At 41.8% G+C, this 22,631-nt stretch overlaps 1 protein-coding gene across 1 annotated transcript; it reads left to right on the top strand.

The window, feature by feature from the left end:
* The first annotated feature begins 583 nt into the window (after positions 1-583).
* On the top strand, positions 584-1,283 carry LOC100285448 (EF hand family protein). The gene is given in 1 exon segment (NM_001158341.1): positions 584-1,283. A coding segment is annotated over 1 exon segment (480 nt). The 5' UTR covers positions 584-654; the 3' UTR covers positions 1,135-1,283.
* Positions 1,284-22,631: the final 21,348 nt, after the last annotated feature.

The raw sequence follows: 22,631 nt of genomic DNA, 5'->3' as shown, positions 1-22,631 counted from the left end.
TGTTCGATTAGAAGTGGATTGAGATAGATTAGAGGAGATTAAATCTCTTGCTATTCAAAATTGAATAGAAGAGAATTTAATCCCCCCTTAATCTACTTCAATCTTTATACAACCGAACGAAGTCCAAGGGGGCATTTGATTCTACCTAAGGGCTTGGATTAAATCTCTAACTAGTAAAAAATGAATAGAAAGAGATTTAATCTCTCTCAGTGCCCTCCAATCCGTATGCAATCGAATATGGCCTAACTAAACGTAGAATACATGTATTAAATATAGTCTAATTATCAAACATATTATATAGGTAAAGACTACGAGACGAGACAAATTTATTTAAACTTAATTAAACCTATAATTAGTACATATAAATGATATTTAAATATTTGTTGTGACACATAACTAAATTTTAGTCAGTGTAACTAAACAGCCCCTAAAAGGAACATATAAAAATGGCAATTACCAATGCAGTTCAATACTTCGCGTGACAAAGATAGATGCCACAACCACCATTCCCTCCACACCACACAATACTTTCTTCTTCGGTAGACAACACCATTTACCAACCAATCCTTCCCTGCCAACTGCAGTAGTTTGTTGAATAACTCGATCGAGATAGACCTATCGCTATCGGTGTAGCATTCAAGTAGGGAGGTGGCCATGAACAGCATTGAATCGTCGGAGCTCAGGAAGGTGTTCCAAATGTTCGACAAGAATGGCGATGGCCAGATCACGAAGAAAGAGCTAGGGGAGTCGCTCAAGAACCTGGGCATCCACATCTCTGATGACGAGCTCGATGCCACGATGGACAAGATCGATGCCAATGGTGACGGGTGCGTAGACGTCGAGGAGTTCGGAAAGCTCTACCGCTCCATCGTCGGCGAGGGCCAAGTGGACAAGCACGACGAGGAAGAGGACATGCGGGAGGCATTCAACGTCTTCGACCAGAACGGTGACGGCTTCATCACCGTGGAGGAGCTGCGGTCTGTGCTGTCCAGCCTCGGCCTCAAGCAAGGTCGCACGGCCGAGGATTGCCGTAAGATGATCAGCAAGGTCGATGCCGACGGCGACGGGCGCGTCGACTTCACAGAGTTCAAGCAGATGATGCGCGGCGGCGGGTTTGATGCACTTGGTACATGATCGGGACTTTGGAGGATTGAAGATGCCTTAATATAATTGCGTGGATGGTAAGGGCGTTGTAGATACTTCGTTCATTAAAATGGTTCGCATGGTACGGATGTGGCAATCTAATGACATTTCTTCATTAGTTAATTATTTGGTTTGGTGAATTCATAGATACTTTTCCTTCTTTTTTTAAATTTGAGGAGTTTTGGTTTTTTAATACTAATTTGTGTTAACTATTAGTTGGATTTAATTGGGCTGAGTCTGCCAATTGGGTATAGCGAGCATTTGGAGTTAGGGCGGTTCATTGTTCAATTTTTCAACCATTATAAATATAAATAAATATATTAATTATGTAACGTAATTAAGAAAGAGTGTACATAAACTCCATAAAATAAACAATTATAGATTTTTTAACGTAGATTTAAAATGTTATATAGACATGATAACTAAATAGCTATTTTCCATACATGCCATATTATTTTTTCCTGTCAGGGCTACTACGCCTTGCTTCTCTGATGCATATTTTTGAAAACAAGGGACAACATCACCATTCATCTTAACGTTGAGCCTGTATAATTTTTGTGCTCATACAAATTTGTCTTGAATCCCATAGTCATATCTTGACCATCAAAACTCCAAATAGCACATATAAAGACGTTGAAAAGTTTATGAGGCAAACATGGGCCTAACGGAACATATGGATTGTAAAATAGAAACCAAAAAGTCCGAAACAAACCAAAACTAAGTTGCTAACTCAGACTGTTTTCAGCATTTCGAAAACCAGTTTTTAATAAGAAATTGATTCGAACGGACTTCTATTGATCTGAAATTTTGCACACACCTTGACAAGAGAGTTTCTAAGGTGTTCACAAAAATTGAAATCAAACGGATTTGTAATTCAATCACAAATCAGAAAATACAAACTAGACTAGGGGTTTAAGTTGGAGTTTTGCCTTTGTCATCAAAACGAGTTCAGATCAATCCACGACCAAAAACTGTGTAAACCAGAGGATCTCAATGATCTAAGGACTAATTCAAACCCAGAGAGAACTCAAAATAGTCTCTAACTTAAAATTGTAAAGTTTCTCACAGAACCAATTAGAGGGGTTGAGAAAACAAAAATCGAACGAAAAACTTAGCAACTTCAGATTTGACTCATGATTCAAAAGCATGCTAGACCACGTGTGGTTAACAACCACACTTTCTCAAACTCTCAAGAACACAGATATGGGTGTTCAAAGCACCCGTGGATCTCCAACCTAGAGCAATTACAAGACAAGATAATGGAAGAGAGAGTGCTCTAACGACAAAAGAGATAGCTGAAACAACCAACCCTCCCTCCTATTTTTAGAGGGTTATTCCACTACCCTAAACTACCCCTAGAATATTGATTTGACGACCACTTAGCTAGGGGCAAAGTAGACCAACTCATAGGATATTGATCTGACAGCCTCACGCTCTTCACAAAGTTGCTTCGCCTCAACTCAACCTTCATGATGATGCCATGTGTTGCCTCTGATTCTCACAGGAACCGCACCGCCAGGTTCTGATGCCGAAATCCAACAAAACCAGCCCTCTATAGCGCTAGGTGTTTTTGAGGCTCAACGACCAAAGCCTCCACAGGTAGCGTACCATGTACGCATCCTCCACGTCCTAGACACTTATCCCGCTGATTCAAGACGGTGTCGGTGACACGATCCACTCCTCTATGTCCTCGCACCCGTTAGTGACCTAATGTGTCAGCCACCATGGCTAGTCACCCAGTTTCTCCTGTCCCTCGGTCAAGACTCTGTGCTTGTCCTTCGCTGCTCCAGGTCCATCGGCTCAAACCCCCATGACCATAACCTTCGCTATCGATCATCGTCTGCTGACTGCACACCTGCACACCACAAGCCAAAATACATGATTGCACAACACACAAACTCGTACTCTAGTTAGTCCACTAACTCACACCAAAGCATTACCCGTGTTGACAATCACTCATCATCAACTCGAACCACAAGAGACAAGTCAACCTTGTGTTCACAATTTCTATCTTGATGAGTGCATTGCCAAAACCAGCATAAGAACACACAAATCAGTAGAAGGAGAAAGAAGAAGTGAAGCTCACTTAAGTGACCAAAAGCCAGACAAAAGCCTAGAACAGGTCATCAAGATTGAGCAAAACCTATTTAGCATTACAGGGAGGCTACAATAGAGTAAAACAAAATTTTCAACCCCATAAAACCAAGATATACTACTTTATAGGTCACGGGATTACTGTAGGATTACGGGGATGCTACACTAGCGCAAAACAAAATTTTCAACCCCATAATACCAAGAACTACTGCGGTTATAGGTTATGGAATTACCACTAGACGCGCAGAGCAGCGGAAGACGTCTCGATGTAGACGAACGCGTTGAGCAGTGCCGTGCAGTCGCCGGCGTTCTTCACGTCCTCGCACGGTTCGTCCAAGTGCTCCAGATGCAGCACCTCCGAGGTATCCACACGTACAGGGAGGAAGCGCCGCGTACCGAACTGCTAGGTTCGCGACGGCAGCTTGGCGAGGGCGAGAGGCGAGCGGCGGCTGCTGGTTTGCAGGTGGCGAATTAGGTTATCTCTTAACCGCGCCGCCGCCCCTCATTATATAGGCGTTATGGTGGGCTTCTGACACCGAGGCCCATCATTAACCCTAAAGCCCAGTCTAATTTCGGATCTAATCCGAATTAGGCTTCCTTCCCCTTAAGTGTGTGACCCTATAGGTTCACGTACAAATAGACATAGCCCGAGTACTCTTACTTGGTCCAATAATTGACAGCGGCCTCTAGCAAGACATGTCAACTCCTATGTGTACGTAAAGATCATATCAGACGAACCATTGCGACATTACGTACATGCTGTTCCCTTTGTCTCACGATATTTGGTCTGGCTCTAAGCTGACCTCTCTTTCTCGATACTGTGAATTGGAATCCTTTTAATGGTTAACTCTTAACCCTAGCACGACCATGCATTTCTTGATCCAATCACTCGAGGGGCCCAGAGATATCTCTCTCACAAAGAGAGGGACAAATTCCATCTTGACTGACCATGCCTCAAAGCATGCTTCCTGACAAACCCAAAACTACCTTTATAACTACCCAGTTACAGGATAGCGTTTGATAGTCCCTAAGTAAGTCAATTCACATCTTGAGAACATGCGACAATCTCAGGTCTAAGGATACAGTATTCATGTTGCAAGAAGAGAACTATATTACAATATCTCACGTTGGGTCGGTCCAGCCTCATGTCATACATGCGCCCACATTATTAGTTTAACATCTCCATGTTCATGACTTGTGAAATATAGTCATCAACTAATACATATGCTAGTCATCGACTCTGACTAGGGACATCATTTAGAATAACCATATAAGTAAAGAATCTCACAAACAATTCACATAATTGCTAATCAATACAAGGTGCCTTCCATGGATATTCAATTAAGCAATATATATATCATGGATACAAAGAAATATGCTCATCTCTATGATTATCTCTAGGGCATATTTCTAACAGTCTCCCACTTGCACTAAAGTTAATCTAGAAGATATCTAATACCCATAGATCTCACGTGTGCCTCATGCTTAGGTTGTGGAAGAGGTTTTGTCAAAGGATCAGCAACATTCAAATCCGTATGTATTTTGCATATCTTTATCTCACCCCGCCTAATGAATTCCCGTATGAGGTGAAACTTCCGCAGTACGTGTTTGTTTTTCTGGTGGTTCCTTGGCTCCTTAGCTTGCGCAATAGCCCCATTGTTGTCACAGTAGAGGTTCAATGGGCTAGATGCATTAGGAAACACACCAAGCTCGATGAGGAACTTTCTTATCCAAACACCTTTCTTCGCAGATTCAGAAGCTGCAATGTACTCGGCTTCTGTTGTAGAATCAGTCACAGTCTCCTGTTTGGAACTCTTCCAACTAACAGCACCACCATTTATTGTGAACACAAAACCTGATTGCGATTTTAACTCGTCTGGGTCAGTTTGGAAGCTAGCATCGGTGTAACCAGTTACAACGAGCTCCTCCTTACCCCCATATACCAGGAACATATCTTTAGTCCTTCTTAAGTACTTAAGAATGCCTTTTACCGCTGTCCAGTGATCCTCACCTGGATTAGCCTGGTATCTACTCGTAGCACTTATAGCGTATGAAACATCTGGGTGTGTACTTATCATGGCATACATGATTGAACCAATTGCTGAGGCGTATGGTACCTTACTCATGCGCTCCCGCTCATTAGCCGTTGTAGGACATTGCATCTGGCTAAGGTGTTTACCATGTGACATAGGTATGAACCCTTTCTTGGACTGTTCCATGTTGAACCGTTTCAAAACCTTGTCAATGTACGTATCTTGACTTAATCCTATAAGCCTCTTCGACCTATCTCTATAGATCCTTATGCCCAAAATATATGCTGCTTCCCCTAAGTCCTTCATAGAAAAACTCTTTTTCAGTGAAGCCTTGACGGACTCCAGCATAGGAATGTCATTCCCAATCAATAATATGTCATCCACATACAAGATCAGAAATACAACAGCGCTCCCACTTTCCTTCTTGTAAACACAAGCTTGTTCTTCATTCTGATGAAAACCAAGCCCTTTGATCACTTCATCAAAACGAATGTTCCAACTCCGAGATGCTTGCTTCAACCCATAAATGGATTTCTGAAGTTTGCATATCTTTCCAGCATTGATCGGATCGACAAAACCCTCGGGCTGTATCATATACACGTCCTCATCTAGGTTTCCATTAAGGAAAGCTGTTTTGACATCCATCTGCCAAATCTCATAATCGAAATATGCGGCAATAGCTAGAATGATCCGAATAGATTTAAGCATCGCTACTGGCGAGAATGTCTCGTCATAGTCAACTCCTTGAACTTGTCGAAAACCCTTTGCAACAAGTCGAGCCTTATAGATGTGAACATTTCCATCCATGTCTTTCTTCTTCTTATAGATCCATTTGCATTCTATAGGTCTAACACCATCAGGCGGGTCAACCAAGTTCCAAACTTGATTTTCTCCCATGGAATCTATCTCGGATCTCATGGCGACATGCCATTTCTCGGAATCTGGGTCCATCATCGCTTCTGAATATGTTGCAGGTTCGTCGTAGTCTAACAACAACACTTCCCCATTGCCCAACAATAGCACTTCTCCTCGTGCCTCGCGAAGCCTTGCTGACCTTCGTGGTTGTGGTGGTGTTTCTCTTGCCATAGACGTCTCAACTTGTTCTGCTACATTAGCATCACTTGTTGAATCTTGTCCCACTGGCTCATCCTGAACTTCTTCAAGATACACCTTTTGTTTACTTTTCTCTCTTTTGAGAAACTCTTTCTCTAAGAACACACCGTTCCGGGCGACAAACACTTTTCCCTCTGACCGGTGGTAAAAGTAATATCCTAAAGTTTCCTTTGGATATCCCACGAACATGCACTTGTCCGATTTTGGAGTGAGTTTATCCGACTGTAGTCGCTTGACGTAAACCTCACAACCCCAAATCTTCAGAAAAGACAAGCTGGGAGTCTTCCCAGTCCACATCTCATATGGTGTCTTAACTACGGACTTAGACGGTACCCTATTTAGTGTGAAAGCTGCTGTTTCTAGAGCGTATCCCCAAAACAACAAAGGTAGGTCCGACTGGCTCATCATTGATCGAACCATATCCAATAAAGTCCGATTACGTCGCTCAGACACGCCATTCCTCTGAGGCGTTCCAGGCGGCGTAAGCTGTGGAACAATTCCACAACTCTTTAGATGATTGCTAAACTCATGACTCAAATATTCACCACCACTATCTGATCGCAGTGCTTTAATTTTCTTGCCACGCTGATTTTCTACTTCATTCTGAAACTCTTTGAACTTTTCTAAGGATTCAGACTTGTGTTTCATTAAGTAGACATACCCATATCTACTAAAATCATCAGTGAAGGTTATGAAGTATTGGAATCCTCCCCTAGCTGTCGTACTCATTGGTCCGCACACATCAGTATGTATGAGTTCCAATAAATCTAACGTCCTCTCCGGTAAACCCGTGAAGGGCGCCTTGGTCATCTTACCAAGTAAGCAAGCTTCACATGTCTCGTATGATTCAAAATCAAACGAAGTTAAAAGCCCATCAGAATGAAGCTTCTTCATGCGATTCTCACTTATATGACCCAAACGACAGTGCCACATGTAGGTAGGACTTAAATCATTAGGCCGAGGCCTTTTAGCACTAATATTATAGATAGGTGCATCATCAAGATTTAAAATGAATAACCCATTCATAATGGATGCAAAAGCCACAAACATGCCATTCTTAGAGATCACACAACCATTGTTTTCACTCGCAAATGAATAACCATCCTTCATCAAACATGAAGGAGACATAATGTTTCGACTCATACTAGGAACTAGATAACAATTATTTAACTCCAAAATAAATCCTGATGGGAGGTGGAGTTGCATCGTCCCGACGGTCAACGCAGCAACTCTTGCATTATTGCCTACCCGGAAATCAACTTCTCCTCTTTTCACGCTTCTACTTCTTATCATTCCCTGCATCGAATTGCAAATATGGGCAACCGATCCGGTATCAAATACCCAAGAATTAATATAAGAATCAGCAAGAAAAATTTCTGTAATGTGAATAGCAAGTGTACCTGCTGCGGCTGTACCCTTACCGCCGCGATCCTTAATAGAGGCCAAGTACTGCTTGCAATTCCTTTTCCAGTGACCAAGTTCTTTGCAATAAAAGCACTCTGCATCTGCAGCTGGTCCAGCCTTGGGCTTTTGATTTGGCTTGGATACTGTATCCTTTGCCTTGCCCTTCTTCTTTTGAGATTTACCCTTCTTCTTAAAGTTGGGTTTGTTTTGGACCGCCATCACATGGTCGCTGCTGCCAGCGCTTTTCTTTATGTCCCCCTCTGCTGTTTTCAGCATGCCACATAGTTCATTGAGGCCCCTCTCCGCCCCATGCATATGGTAGTTCGTGATGAAGTTTCCATAGCTGGGCGGAAGAGATGCCAAAATGAAGTCAGTGGCCAACTCTTGGCTTATTGGGAAGCCTAGCTTCTCCAACCTCTGACTGTAACCAACCATTTTGATTACGTGTGGCCCAACTGCTGCGCCTTCTGCTAGCTTGCATTCCAGAAAGGCTTTGGACACATTGAACCTTTCAGTCCTAGCCTGAGTCTGGAACATATCCTTGAGCGCCACGATCATATCGTGTACCTCATGGTTTGTCTCAAACTGCATCTGCAGCTCAGGCTCCATGCAAGCAAGCATTAGGCAACTCACTTCAAGATTAGTATCCATTGCTTTCTTGTAAGCGGTTTTAGCTACAGCAGTTGCATTTTCACCAGGATCCTCTGGTAGTGGGGTGTCTAGAACGTCTTCCTTTTTTTCAGCCCTGAGAACAATTCTCAGGTTACGGATCCAATCCGTATAGTTTGTTCCATTTAACTTATCCTTTTCAAGAATTGATCGCAAAGTAAATGTTGGTGTGCTAGGTGCCATTTATCTACAACAAAATAATGCAAAATACTAAGACAAAAATATCCATGACAGAGTAAATCATATTAAACATTTAATAGTCTACTCCCACTAAAATCAATATCCCTCTATTGATACTTAGTGATTCAGAACCCACAACTAACAAGTCTACTAGTGAGCTTTAGCATCACCGCTAGAAGACAAGGTAGATCGGTAAGCAACTCCTTGCTAATCATATCATATATATGACTTCTGTTGTTGGGTGACATCTCTATGTCTCGGCTCCCAACCTTATGCCTCAAAGTCCTTAACCATTAAGCTGACTTTGTTTAAGTTAACCAACCCTTTCTGCAGTTCGTATCCGATACAAACCTATCTAGTCAAGGAAAACTGGTGGCACCCTAATTTCATAGACCCACCACCAATTGTACAAGACTTATGATAGTGCAAGGTTTGGAGAGGCATTAAAGCTTAAACATTTATGAGGGATCGTCCTACTTATAACATCGCACACAAGGACATATATGCAATATAAACAAGTAGAACAATAAGAATGGCATTCACACAACAGTTGTGATTCGGTATGGCTTGCTGTCACATGGTGATCCCCATCTCCAATAATCTGTCCATCACGATGATCTCCATCTCCATGATATAGGTATGCCATCCTCTAGGTGATGAGTCCTTCAAGACCTATCTAACGTATGCTGGTAAACAAATTACATATATGCTTTGGATCATCACATGTTGACACGCAGGTCATTACATTAAATTTGGACAATACATGTGGCTCCAGCCGTATTGCCCTGGTCACGACACGCAGGTCATGAATAATTTATTAACATGCATCATATACACAATAGCCATACCGATCACAAGATGTCCTGCAAAAACAGGTTAGACAAACACGTTTCTATACGTTCGCCACTTCAGCAGATAGCCACGGCGGTCCCATGCATCGTATGTATGGAAATTCCACTGGAAATCTCATGCGGTTGATCAAATCAACCCAAATCCTAGACTTTCGACCCGAAGAAGATTACACTCATGACGTTGATCTGTTACATCAATCTGCTGGTTGTGTACGCAGTTAGCCCCGATGGTGATTCCAGCCGGTAGGGGCAAGTCACGCATACAACAGAGAAGGACGAACTGATCTCTCCAGTCATATCCGATGTAATCTACTTCAACCCTTTATTACCAATTGATCTAATCAAACCGTGCATCAAGTAGATCCATCTCATGAACCTAGATCCAGACATAAAACTACGCAGAACCTAGCTCCGATACCACTGTAGGATTACAGGGATGCTACACTAGCGCAAAACAAAATTTTCAACCCCATAATACCAAGAACTACTGCGGTTATAGGTCATGGAATTACCACTAGACGCGCAGAGCAGCGGAAGACGTCTCGATGTAGACGAACGCGTCGAGCAGTGCCGTGCAGTCGCCGGTGTTCTTCACGTCCTCGCACGGTTCGTCCAAGTGCTCCAGATGCAGCACCTCCGAGGTATCCACACGTACAGGGAGGAAGCGCCGCGTACCGAACTGCTAGGTTCGCGATGGCGGCTTGGCGAGGGCGAGGGCGAGAGGCGAGCGGCGGCTACTGGTTTGCAAGTGGCGAATTAGGTTATCTCTTAACTGCGCCCCCGCCCCTCATTATATAGGCGTTATGGTGGGCTTCTGACGCCGAGGCCCATCATTAACCCTAAAGCCCAGTCTAATTTCGGATCTAATCCGAATTAGGCTTCCTTCCCCTTAAGTGTGTGACCCTATAGGTTCACGTACAAATAGACATAGCCCGAGTACTCTTACTTGGTCCAATAATTGACAGCGGCCTCTAGCAAGACATGTCAACTCCTATGTGTACGTAAAGATCATATCAGACGAACCATTGCGACATTACGTACATGCTGTTCCCTTTGTCTCACGATATTTGGTCTGGCTCTAAGCTGACCTCTCTTTCTCGATACTGTGAATTGGAATCCTTTCAATGGTTAACTCTTAACCCTAGCACGGCCATGCATTTCTTGATCCAATCACTCGAGGGGCCCAGAGATATCTCTCTCACAAAGAGAGGGACAAATTCCATCTTGACTGACCATGCCTTAAAGCATGCTTCCTGACAAACCCAAAACTACCTTTATAACTACCCAGTTACGGGATAGCGTTTGATTGTCCCTAAGTAAGTCAATTCACATCTTGAGAACATGCGACAATCTCAGGTCTAAGGATACAGTATTCATGTTGCAAGAAGAGAACTATATTACAATATCTCACGTTGGGTCGGTCCAGCCTCATGTCATACATGCGCCCACATTATTAGTTTAACATCTCCATGTTCATGACTTGTGAAATGTAGTCATCAACTAATACATATGCTAGTCATCGACTCTGACTAGGGACATCATTTAGAATAACCATATAAGTAAAGAATCTCACAAACAATTCACATAATTGCTAATCAATACAAGGTGCCTTCCATGGATATTCAATTAAGCAATATATATATATCATGGATACAAAGAAATAGGCTCATCTCTATGATTATCTCTAGGGCATATTTCTAACAATTACCACTAGACGTGTAAGGCAGTGGAAGCTGTCTTGACTCAGATGACCGCGTCGAGCAGTGACGTGCAGCGGCCGACGTCCTTCACGTCCTCACGTGGTTCGTCCTAGTGTTACAGATGCAGCTGAAGGACCGGTGAGGTTACCAGATGGGGTGAATGGGAGCCACTACAAAATTCTCGAATTGCGAGAACATACTTGTCTCTTGATTCCCTGACCCAATCCAACCTCTAGGGATAGCAAAAGCACTCCGCAAAAGAACAGATCGATCGACTGCTCCTACCAAGTTCTAGAGAAGAGTATAAGCTCAACGGGGCCTAAAAGAATTGTTGTGAACCCAAATTATCGCAAGAAAATCCAAAGGGGGCATGAAAGGTCTAGTAAAAATTCTGGGTCAAAGTCTGAGAAAAAACACAGAGCAACAGTGTTGGACTGGTTTTTTTCCAGAATGCTCTCAAATTTTGGAGGTAGCAAGATACAAGGGAGGAAAGGTGAACCATAAAGTTTGAGCATAAAAGGATCAAAACTCCTTATCCGACAGTGCCGGGCTTGAGAGCGGCAGTGTCACATAGTCAAAACTTCATAGAATATCTTCAAATTTTGCAGACAGTTTGCGTAGAGGGAAATATGTCTGTTGGGGGAACATGACTCACCATTTGCTTCTAGAATAATATTGATTATTACAGGGAGCTTCAGTTCATGATGGAAGTTTTCACCTCTGTTGAAGGTCTTCAAGATGAAGGTATAGCTCGAGAATGATAACAATGAATGTTGAAGTTGTTCGAAGAGTAATAGCTTCGGTTTAACGTGGTGACGAAGATTAAGAATAATGCCGAGCCGGGGAGGAAAAGACTAGCTAATTCCTTGTGATTTAGGCTACAATTATGAACAAGTATTAAGGTCATAAACATATTTTTACCTGGGCTGCGTCCCATGCCTATAAATAGGTGAACAGTACCACTGTACTATTCACGCTGGATTGTAATCACTCTCGCGTCAACACCTTCGAGCAAGCCGAAGGTATCAATGTAATAGGAATTTTATTCATATGTTTATCATGAAATAAATATATGGATGTTTGACATACATATTATCTCTATGAACTCTCATTCTTGCTAACGATGAAGATATATCCTTTATGACCTTCGTCTGAAGATCATTATATCCGAAGGGAGATAATGCTTCAAAGGACGAAGGTCCCTTATGATTAACAATTGTGTTGCCTGGTTCTTAATTCACAACATTTGAGAACTAGTGACCAACATTGGCGCCCACCTCCGGTGAACTCAAACGACCACTTTCAGCAATAGCTTGAGCAACCACCTTTGTCATGCCGCCAAAGAAGGCAATAGCACCAGGGGCTGCCCTTTAGCTGCTAGACATCAACCAAGAGGCGCTCTCTCTAAGAGAAGCTCAAAACTAGAAAAGGAAGGCCACCAGCCCAACACCGTAGGAGGAGGAGCTAGACCAAGAGATCAGAGACTTAGAGGCCATACACCAGCAAGTGCAGAGAAAGAGAGAAAAAATGCTTCGGCTAGCCGAACTTCAGAGGAAGATTGATGAAGCTGCCGAAGAAATGTGGCATATCAAGCAAGACGACCAAGGACAAAGGCCACAATAGAGAGAGCTTCATCAAGAAAGCCCAAGCAATGATGACGAATGGTATGATGATTTTCATCATGGTAACTTTGCTTTTGATGATGCTTCTCCTCTAGCAGCAGAATTGCAGGCTACCTCATGGCCACCATCCTACAAACCACCCCAACTTCCCATGTATGATGGCCATTCCGAATCGAAGTAGTTCCTTATGAGCTACGAGGCGACCATATCATCGTATGGTGGCATCACGGCTATTATGGAGAAATCCTTCGTCATGGCAGTCAGGAGAGTGGCTCAGACATGTCCCTTTGCCCAGGAACGATCATGTCATGGCAAAAGCTGAAGGACATGCTAGTAACCAGTTTTTAGGGTTTTCAGACGAAGCCAGTAACTGCCCAAGCTCTGTTCTAGTGCACACAGGACCATGAGGAATACTTGCAAGCATATGTCCGAAGGTTTTTGCGTCTCAGGGCCTAGGTGCCAATGGTGCCAAATGAGATTGTTATCGAAGCTATGATCGAAGGGCTCCGACCAGGACCGACAGCATAGTATTTCGCCAGGAAACCACTACCGACTTTGGAAAAACTTCTGCAAAAGATGGACGAATATATCAGGGCTGACAACGACTTTCGGCAGAGAAGAGAAGAGGCCTACATATACTTTGAGATGACTAGGGGCTTCGGAGGAAGACTCCACCCTAGGCATGTCAGGACAATTCATAACCCCAGCTCAAGTGATGATAGGGGCAATCATACTCAAGGGCATCAGCACAGCTCTCAGTCATCGGGGACACAACAAAGCTCCTTCAGGCCACTAGCTCCAAGAGGCAGAGGAGGATGAAGCTTTGATGGAAGGTTCAACTCTCAACCGAGAAGGTTATTTTGCTTATTCTATGGATAAGACAAGGGACATACAACATGGACGTGCCAAGTCACGATCCAAAAGCAAAAAACAAATAACTAAAGCTGAAGCACGACAGAATCAGTCCAAGCAGGTCCTGCATACTGCTTCATGCTATTCTCCATACATTTTCGAATATGTGGGCAACAAACAGTGCACAACATCAGTTGCTTTGGCAAGCCACTCGTAAGCTGCATGGGCCCTGTACTACAAAAAAAACTCCCCTATAGCAACATATATATGTGTTGCTAGAAGTCCAAATAAGTGTTGCTAAGTCTTATACCAACGCATAATTATGTGTTGCCTATGTTGTCGTTGCTAGGTACTACTGCAACGTTTACATATACGTTGGTAAGCCATAACTATAAGCGTTGCTACGCTACAACGGATATTTATTCCCTACTCCAACGGTTACATGCGTTTGTACTAGCAATGACGAGTAAGTTAAGGCAACATTTTGATTGGATTTATGGTAACACATATATGTGTTGCAAGGTGGTTGAAGCATATAGCAATGGTAACATTTGTAATGGATTTGTGGCAGCACATACATGTGCTGCAAATAATTAATCGTTTATTAATAAAAATGATTATACAACAACATTTGCCAATAGTAACGAGAAATAATTTTGCATAATCACAGGCATAAACATGACAATAATGGACAAAGAATTTTGCATTTAAATAAAATAATAGTCACGATTCAGAGTAGCACAACTTAAAATAATCATCGCTTGATGCGTGTCCAAGTATTTTTGGGACAAAGATATAAACAACATATGACTCATATCCTAAACAAATCTAAAATTCATCATAGTGAAATAAGCAAAACTATTTTTCGTAGTAGTCTTCGGATTCTGTAGAAATCTTGCAGCTTCGAAAATGAAAAGAAAATAATACAAGTTAGTGATCAACAACATTAATGTTTCATGATGTTCTATATTGTACTCGTGCATAAATTTAAATAGAGGTAGCCAATTCTACACAAGAATCAAATTAACAACAATATCATTGTTGTTGGAAATCCCTGCGAGATCAATTGCCCTTGACGAAATAGCCTAAGAACTAGATGTGCTACTGAATGTGTATAGACTGGAACAATACAGTACTCAACTCCAAACCACTCTCTCTCCCCAAAACCAATCTGCACTGAATTGCATGTCTTGGTGCATCCAGACAACCAACCAAATTACAACACTGATCTGCACCGATCTGCACTGAATTGCACTGATGTTGAAGTACCATTACACATTGGACAAGCCTATTTAACATGTTGCTCTGAGCCAAACCGGAGATGTGCCTCTTCTCTAACCATCCCCACCCAAACTACATCAACCTAGATACAAAAATCGATCCACGCCATCCGGTTTGACCCAAACCATTCCCAGTTTCAACTCTACTAGGTCCTTGATTAAATTAAGTGTCACTATGATAATTAGATATTTTCATGAAGAAGTTTCAGTAGCTTGAAATGAAATATAGCTCATATGCAACATTGAACTGAAAATGATGAACAATAAGATAGCATTTCAGAAAAACAATTGTGGTGGACTCATGTTGATGATGCAAAAATAATTGAGCACCATGTGTGCTACTATCATATATAGGAACATGATAAGCTTCTTAGGGGTCCAAGAGTCGAAAATAATAAACCACAATGAGGGGATTACAGTGAACTTACATCATGATATCATCCTTAACTGAGTTGAAGCGTCGTGATGTTGAAATGAGCATATATCAGTTTTTGTCGTCTTCAATCTGCACAGATAATCATAATACTGAAATTGATAGCAGTAGTTTGGAGAACTAATGACTAGTTAAGTAAGAGGGTAGTTCATACACAACACGAAGGCCATGCTATAAGATTGTTGCCGACATCACCAATAACCTCCATGTTGTCGTATGGTCGAACCAAAGGCTCAATAGGCAGTACTACAAGTCTAACACGCACCATCCAAAATTCTCTGCCTAACTTAACACCTCCAACTTTATGATTTGGGTCTCGACCAAGTACTATGCCTAAGGCAACAGTCTTGGTTGGACATCTCCAGCTTTTTAAGCTCCAGTCTAGTCAACATGCTCAAGTGTATCAGTAAATACTTTTGTAATGTGGGCACAATAATGGAAAGAAAATTTTGATTTTACCAATATTGACTCATCTGTTGGTCGATCAATTGGAGTACCCTGACTTATGGACAAAAATATCGAATTAGTAAAGTGGATTTAAGAATATGAATGTACAAAATATAAGGGTGGATTAATACATGGGACGTATGTGGTTCATTTTTTTGAGGCACCTTTTGTTTCATGCACCATAACCTATAACTAATGCATATTAGTAATGAAAACAATTCGATATACTTAACAAGAAAGTTGATTTTCACTGTCACCTTTGATGTGGTAGCACACTTGGTTTTATCAAAGGTAGTTGTAGATTTCTCTTTCAGTTTTACCTGTCATTACATCGCAATGAGTATTCAATATTTTAATATTTTTGGATGATTACGAAAGAGTTAATTTTTTACATATTATTAACTTCAATTTAGTTATGCAACACCCTAGTCTACTACCAATTAAAATGCATCTCCATTCAAGAATGAGTGATATGTGAGATACCACTATTTACTAATGAACAATGAATACAATACATGGGTCGTGTGTTAGAAGTACCTGTTGCTTAGATGCTTCTTCGTTTAAAGAATTATAAGTTGCTTCCTTGGTCATACTCTGTATGTCCGAGACACCAATGTAAAGATAAACAATTATGATTATGTATGTTGAAGAAATTTATTGCATTCTCACCTTCGATGAATTAGCGGACTTAGTATTATCGAAGGTAATGTCTCTTTCCAACTCAAATTGCCTTGCCTATGAATGTATTAAATTGAAAATTGAATTTAATAAAACATCACTTTGTAGGGTGTATATATTCCATGAATTGAAATTTTGATGTAGCAGACCTTATGGGTAGTAGCTAGTCTATTAGTTCGTTGTAATTTGCCTTGTCTAGCATCCACCGCCTTAATCTTCTTTAATTCAATACATATTATCAATGTATGCATTATACCATGAAATCTGGGAAGATGAGGTATGAGGTAGCAAAGAACCTTATGGATAGTAGAAGTATTTCTGGATGTTGGTTGCAAATCCTTGTACTCCTTTGCCTCTTGCTCTCTCTTTATGATGTACAGATTAGTAGTTTAGCAAAAAGTATATAGGGGGTATTGAGTAGCGCTACATTTTGCTGGGGCTATAGCTGTGGCTGTTGTTGTACAATGTAAAATAGCTATGTTGTGCTATAGAAAAAGCCACAACGCAGCCACAACAATCTGAAGCGAACAAGGCAACTATAGTATGTGATTCGATGTAATGCAATCATACCTGAGAGTAAGTTTTTTCATTATCCATCTTGAATTCTTGATTTTGTGGCTCAACATATACACGCTGATGGAAAAATAACTAAAATCTGAATTAGTAGGTACTAAAATGTATGAAAGTGCGGAATATGTAAATTCCATACAGATGCCTACTTTACGTTTTGAAGACGTTTGAAATTGATTCGCTGGAGGATCGTCCAAACATCCCTGTCATAGCAAACAAAGAACCAAATGGATTAGATGTTACACATATACCTGCTGTATGAACTGATTGTGAAATGGAATTCTATAATTTTACATATACACTTTGATGATGTTCGAAGAGTACACTCGTTTGTTGCAACTCTTGTATAGTAGCATCTTGCTTCTGTACATGGTTTACGAGTTTTTCCATCTGAAGTTTCAAAGAGAGGACATCTTCACTCGCTGTTGGGTCCAAAGATGTTACATGTAGCTGATTAAGATGCCTTGATGTTGTCCCATCTAACACTTTGTTCGGATTTGGAACAAGGCCAATGCCATGCACATGACCAGGCTTCTCTTCTCCCTGCACAGTGGAATTCCCTTTTGCTCTTTGGAACCGAATGGCCTAGGGAAGCTGCACATGGTGGAACAGAATACTACTCTGCTCCTTTGCTCGTTAGAACAGAACCACTATAATCCACCAACATGATAGATGACGCCTTGTAGCATACATGACTTGAAACCAACATAGCAAAATAATAATCTATATAAATCACAAAATTTGAATCAACCCAACAAGATAAAAAATGTCACATGGATAATCATAATCAAATTGTTTTCTGTTGCCACAGTTCTGGAAAATTCAGGAAAAAACATCATGATGTTAGCCCATACAACAGACATTTTGGAGAGATACAAGTCACATAAACAGACTATTAAAAATGCAGTGCATTGTAGCATAGTAGCTGTCCATGCCTATCATCCAAGATTTTAGAACCAATGATCATTTTGAATAGTAAATAACAATATAAACATCAAATTTTCATGAGGTCTGTCAGGTTGACCGTGTTGTGAGGAGCAGCATGCCCAATAGTGCCTAAACTGCAATAGCATATGGTTTCGGTTAGTCAATGAAGTTTAGCCAAACCAAAACTCCCAATGATTGCTTCAGATAATTCATCAAGCAAAATCTGAGATACAGTGCCTTCTTATTGCAGTGGTGTTTGCAAAAACAAACATTAACTATTACTACACTTTGTTCAGTAAAAAACGTTCAAATAGGATACAAGCAACATATATAAAAAGGTTTTAAAATACAATATGTGCTTACAACGTGCTTTGCTAGCCTGCATCAGAAAGTGAACACCGACAACTATCTCATAATCATATTGCAACAGTTCTAACAGAATATACACAACAAAATTACCCCACTAAAAAAATCTCTACCGCTGATAAACCTCTTCATCTCTACCAATCGTTCAACCAATATCCCACTAAAAATTCAGCACAACTACCCATCACTCGTTTTATGTCATTTGCTTCACAGTGCTCGTCCTTTTCTGCAGCAAACACGGATATCAAACCAAAATAGTTGAGAGGTGGTTGTTGTTGAGGTAGGGATAAATCAACGAACGGATTTCTACCTAGATCATGAGGGTAAGAAAGAAAAGAAAGAAACCAAGAAGAGGAAATCACCACTAGGAAATGCTAGGGCAAGCGAGCAGACGACCATGAGGGAAGTGTTGTGCGGGATGCTTTATAGCGTGGCTAGAACAACAACACGCGTTCGAGAAGATCCAGAGTCAGTTCTACCATGATCCCGAGGCCCCAACAACACTTGTTCGTCACCGTCGTCCCCAAACCCCGAAATACAAGCTGCCGCGCTCGCTCCTACCATCCGTCCAGCCCACGTTCGTCGCCATCCAAGAAGAAGGAGCGAAAACAGAGAAAATAAATCCTAGCAAGACCAAGAAGGTGTGGAAGAGGTTGGATTTACCTGACAGAATCGCCGGCGGAGTGGTGGTGGCGACCAGCGAAGGAGGGGTGGCGGCGTGTCCGACCGCAGTGGCGGAGCTCTATAAATTGTCGCCTCGAGCCACTTTTAAAAAGCTCTTTAAGATATCGTGTGGCTAAATATACCGCTAAAACATAATATACTACAAACATAGACTAAAGTAATATTTACCTCAATTCAGCACCTTAAAATACCACAAAACTTGATAAAAAGTTAAAATTACCTAATTAAAGATGATCTGGTTTCCTCGCCTCTAATAGCTTCATAAACATCAGCACGTGAATTTAAACCTACACATTGACATTGCATCGATTTACTTAATTGGCATGCGAAGATCGGGATCAACGATAACTTGATCAACAATAAAATGATCTTAATGTTTTTGTCCTCTTCATTCTCTGGTTTTGATATCAATCTACAATTACAAAGTAATAATGCAACATTTAACAATCAACATACAGTGGAAATGGGAGAACAGGGGAGAAGAGAATACTCACAAATCACCAATTCGGTGGGACAATAAAATGGCTAGCATCTGGTGATGTTGTTTCAGACCTTGGAGAGTTCAGAGAATACTCACAAATCACTGAATCGATGGGACAACTTGTCTGCTCTCTAATGTGCACTGAGGACCTTGGAGAGTTCAGAGTTAGTATTAAGTCTTGCACCAGGACAGCCGGACAGGATGGGGAAGCTAGCAAGCCGGCGTGGTACCGTGGTTCTGGACTGAGATTGCCGTCTAGAACAGTGGGTGGCTTCGTGGATGACCTGTGGAAGTCGGAGTTGGTGATGCTGTCGACCGCCGTGGAGGAGCCGAGCCACCAGCGAGGGGCAGACAACATGGGCTCGCGACGGACCATGGAGGGAGGCAGGAAGCAGGGCACATGGCCATAGGTTGTGAGGAGGTTGCCGACTGCCAAGCTCGCTGGTTGCTAGATCCATGGAGGGCGCGCAGCGGCCGTCGAGCTCATCGTAGTGGGCACCGGCGACCGACCGTCGCCTCGATCCTCGAGCAAGCAGTAGCACGAGAACGCCGCCGCCACGCCAGGTTAAGGCTAGGTCGAGCAGGGTTGCAGCCGCCATATGCCCAGGCTGCAAGTGGAGAGGAAGGGTAATGGGCTTGGTTTTTTTGGGCCAAAAAAACATAAGTATAAGTGAATATTTGGACCACGGCTCGGGCCACGGCCCAGGTGGCCCGGGGCCCAAATCCGCCCCTGTCCGACCGTGTCTGTGACGAGAGGAGGCGAGAGGAAGTGATGAGTCGGGGTCTCAGGGATAGTCACCCGACGTGAGAAGGTCGGACGAGTTTCCACATGGAAGTTGGGCTCGGACTAGACCATTATCCCACGGAGCCGGTTTCCAAACAAGACAGAGCGATGGTCCGTGGAAGCTTCCCGCGTGGGCCGAAGACACCAGGAAAATAGCAAATTCTCCGCGAGGATTTGGGCTCCCAAACTAGATCTAATAAGGAAAAATGTGGGTACTATTCCCCAGCTCGGGCTCCGCCGTGTTCAGAAGATTTAATAAGTAAAATATAAACACTTTCTATCACAACTCGTTATTAGCTCAGTTGGTTACTTAAGCATGGTTTATGGTATGCCTATAGGTTAGGTCGCGGGATTAAATACTAGGGTGAGCACCAATATTTTTTTTGCAATACCAGTTATCTATAAATTTGTACACTATGCATAATTACAATAGTAATTTCCCATAGTACTTATACTTACAATACTGCACGGATTACCTTGCAACATATATAAATCATGGTGATGGCTACATACCTAATCACTCAACGGTTTAATTGCAACATACAATAACTATACCGGTGATATTTGCAACATATAATAAGTGTTGCTCTGTGCTTGTTAGCAACACATAACACTTGCAACACATAATATGTGTTGCTTTGTGCTCGTAAGCAACACATAACACATGCAACACATAATAAGTGTTGTTATATGCTTCCTTGCAACATATAAAATCATGCGTTGCTAGACATGCGTAGCTACAAGGTTGTTCTGTTGTAGTGCTGCAACCACCACTACCCATGGTTGCAACCTTGCCTTACAATCAGCAGCCAGAAGGGCATAGTCAAGTGCAACAATAGCACTGTGCCCGAGTAAAGACACATTTACTGAAGCAATATAGGGGCTCAATTAGAAAATTTTCATACATAATGTACTCTTTATTTTTCTGTCTTTATATTTTTCCCCAAAGACAATATAAAAAGGTTCAACCTTCGGCCTGTTGTAATGACTCTGGGGTTACACCATCGAGTGTAACAGAAAGGGTGACGAAGCTCCAAAGTCATGTTCCTAAGGGAATGCAGAGCTAAAATACCACCTAAGTAAAAGGTGAAGAAGCTCCAAAGTCGTTCCTAAGGGAATGCAGAGCTTAGCTCTAAAGTCGTTCCTAAGGGAATGCAGAGCTAAAATACATGCTAAGTAAATGGTGAAGAAGCTCCAAAGTTGTTCTTAAAGGGATGCAGAGCTTAGCTCCAAAGTCATTCCTAAAGGGATGCAGAGCTAGACTACCACCTAAGTAAAAAGTGAAGAGGCTCCAAAGTCATCCCTAAAGGGATGCAGAGTCTTATTTTTTATGATTTTTTATCAACATCATTTGCATCATACCATCACATTATATTGCATGACATCGCATCATACATCATTTAGCATCGACATCAATAGTGGAAAAAGAAGGGAAGTTGATCATTAAAACATACCGGCTAACCCATGAGGTTAAGTCCATCTTCGGCGAAGGGTCATGAAAAAAACGCATCAACAATACAAGATCCATGCCATTGACAGAGGTGTTGATATACAGGGTTTATATCTTTGACAACGGTATTCTTATGCAACATTTATGGCAAGACCTTCAGAATTGCTTTGACAAAGAAGGGGGATTTCTTTCTTTCTTCATGAAGCGTGAAAAGAAGAAAATGTGTTTTTTCGCCTGAGGCTAAAAAACGGGACGTACGAAGATTTCACGCCTCACAAAGAAATATATTACCTCATTAAATATATAAATAGTTGATAATTGTTTCTTACAAAAACAAAACTACATATAAAGATTCTAAAGTCTCAATATACAAGCTCTAGTCACCTTTCAAAACTTTGTTAGTAGCTTCATTTAGTAGTTTGTTGACAACTTCGTCAACGGCTTTGTTAGCTATCCTAATTAAATCGAGCGCCCCCTTCAGACATGGATCAACTTTAGGGTCACATGGCTCCAGAGGTGGAGATAGTTCAGCTGCACCACAATACAAGTGTTTGTTAGTTCCGAAGCTAAAATAATTTACGAAGTTAAGTCATGATGGATATACCTATGAGACTTGCACGTTCTGCAGCTTTTTCGGTTTTTCTGGCCTCCTCCAAGGCATCATGAGACTCTTTTCCGTTTTTTCTGATAGCTTCGTCAGCTATCTCTCGGCCACCCTTCAACCATACTTCGCTGTAAAACTTTCCACTTAGTGCAAAGGCTTCGGTCGAAGGGTTCTTAATGTCTTTGGCTGAAATTGAGAACCCTGGCTGAACAACAGCCTTGCATGTTCGCAGCTGACATTCTCAAAGATCGATACGGCTCCATGGG

The sequence above is a fragment of the Zea mays genome, chromosome 10, assembly GCF_902167145.1.
Source record: "Zea mays cultivar B73 chromosome 10, Zm-B73-REFERENCE-NAM-5.0, whole genome shotgun sequence".
Lineage (NCBI taxonomy): Eukaryota > Viridiplantae > Streptophyta > Magnoliopsida > Poales > Poaceae > Zea > Zea mays.
Note: the sequence above shows the minus strand (reverse complement) of the source record. Positions and strands in the feature narration are given on the sequence as shown.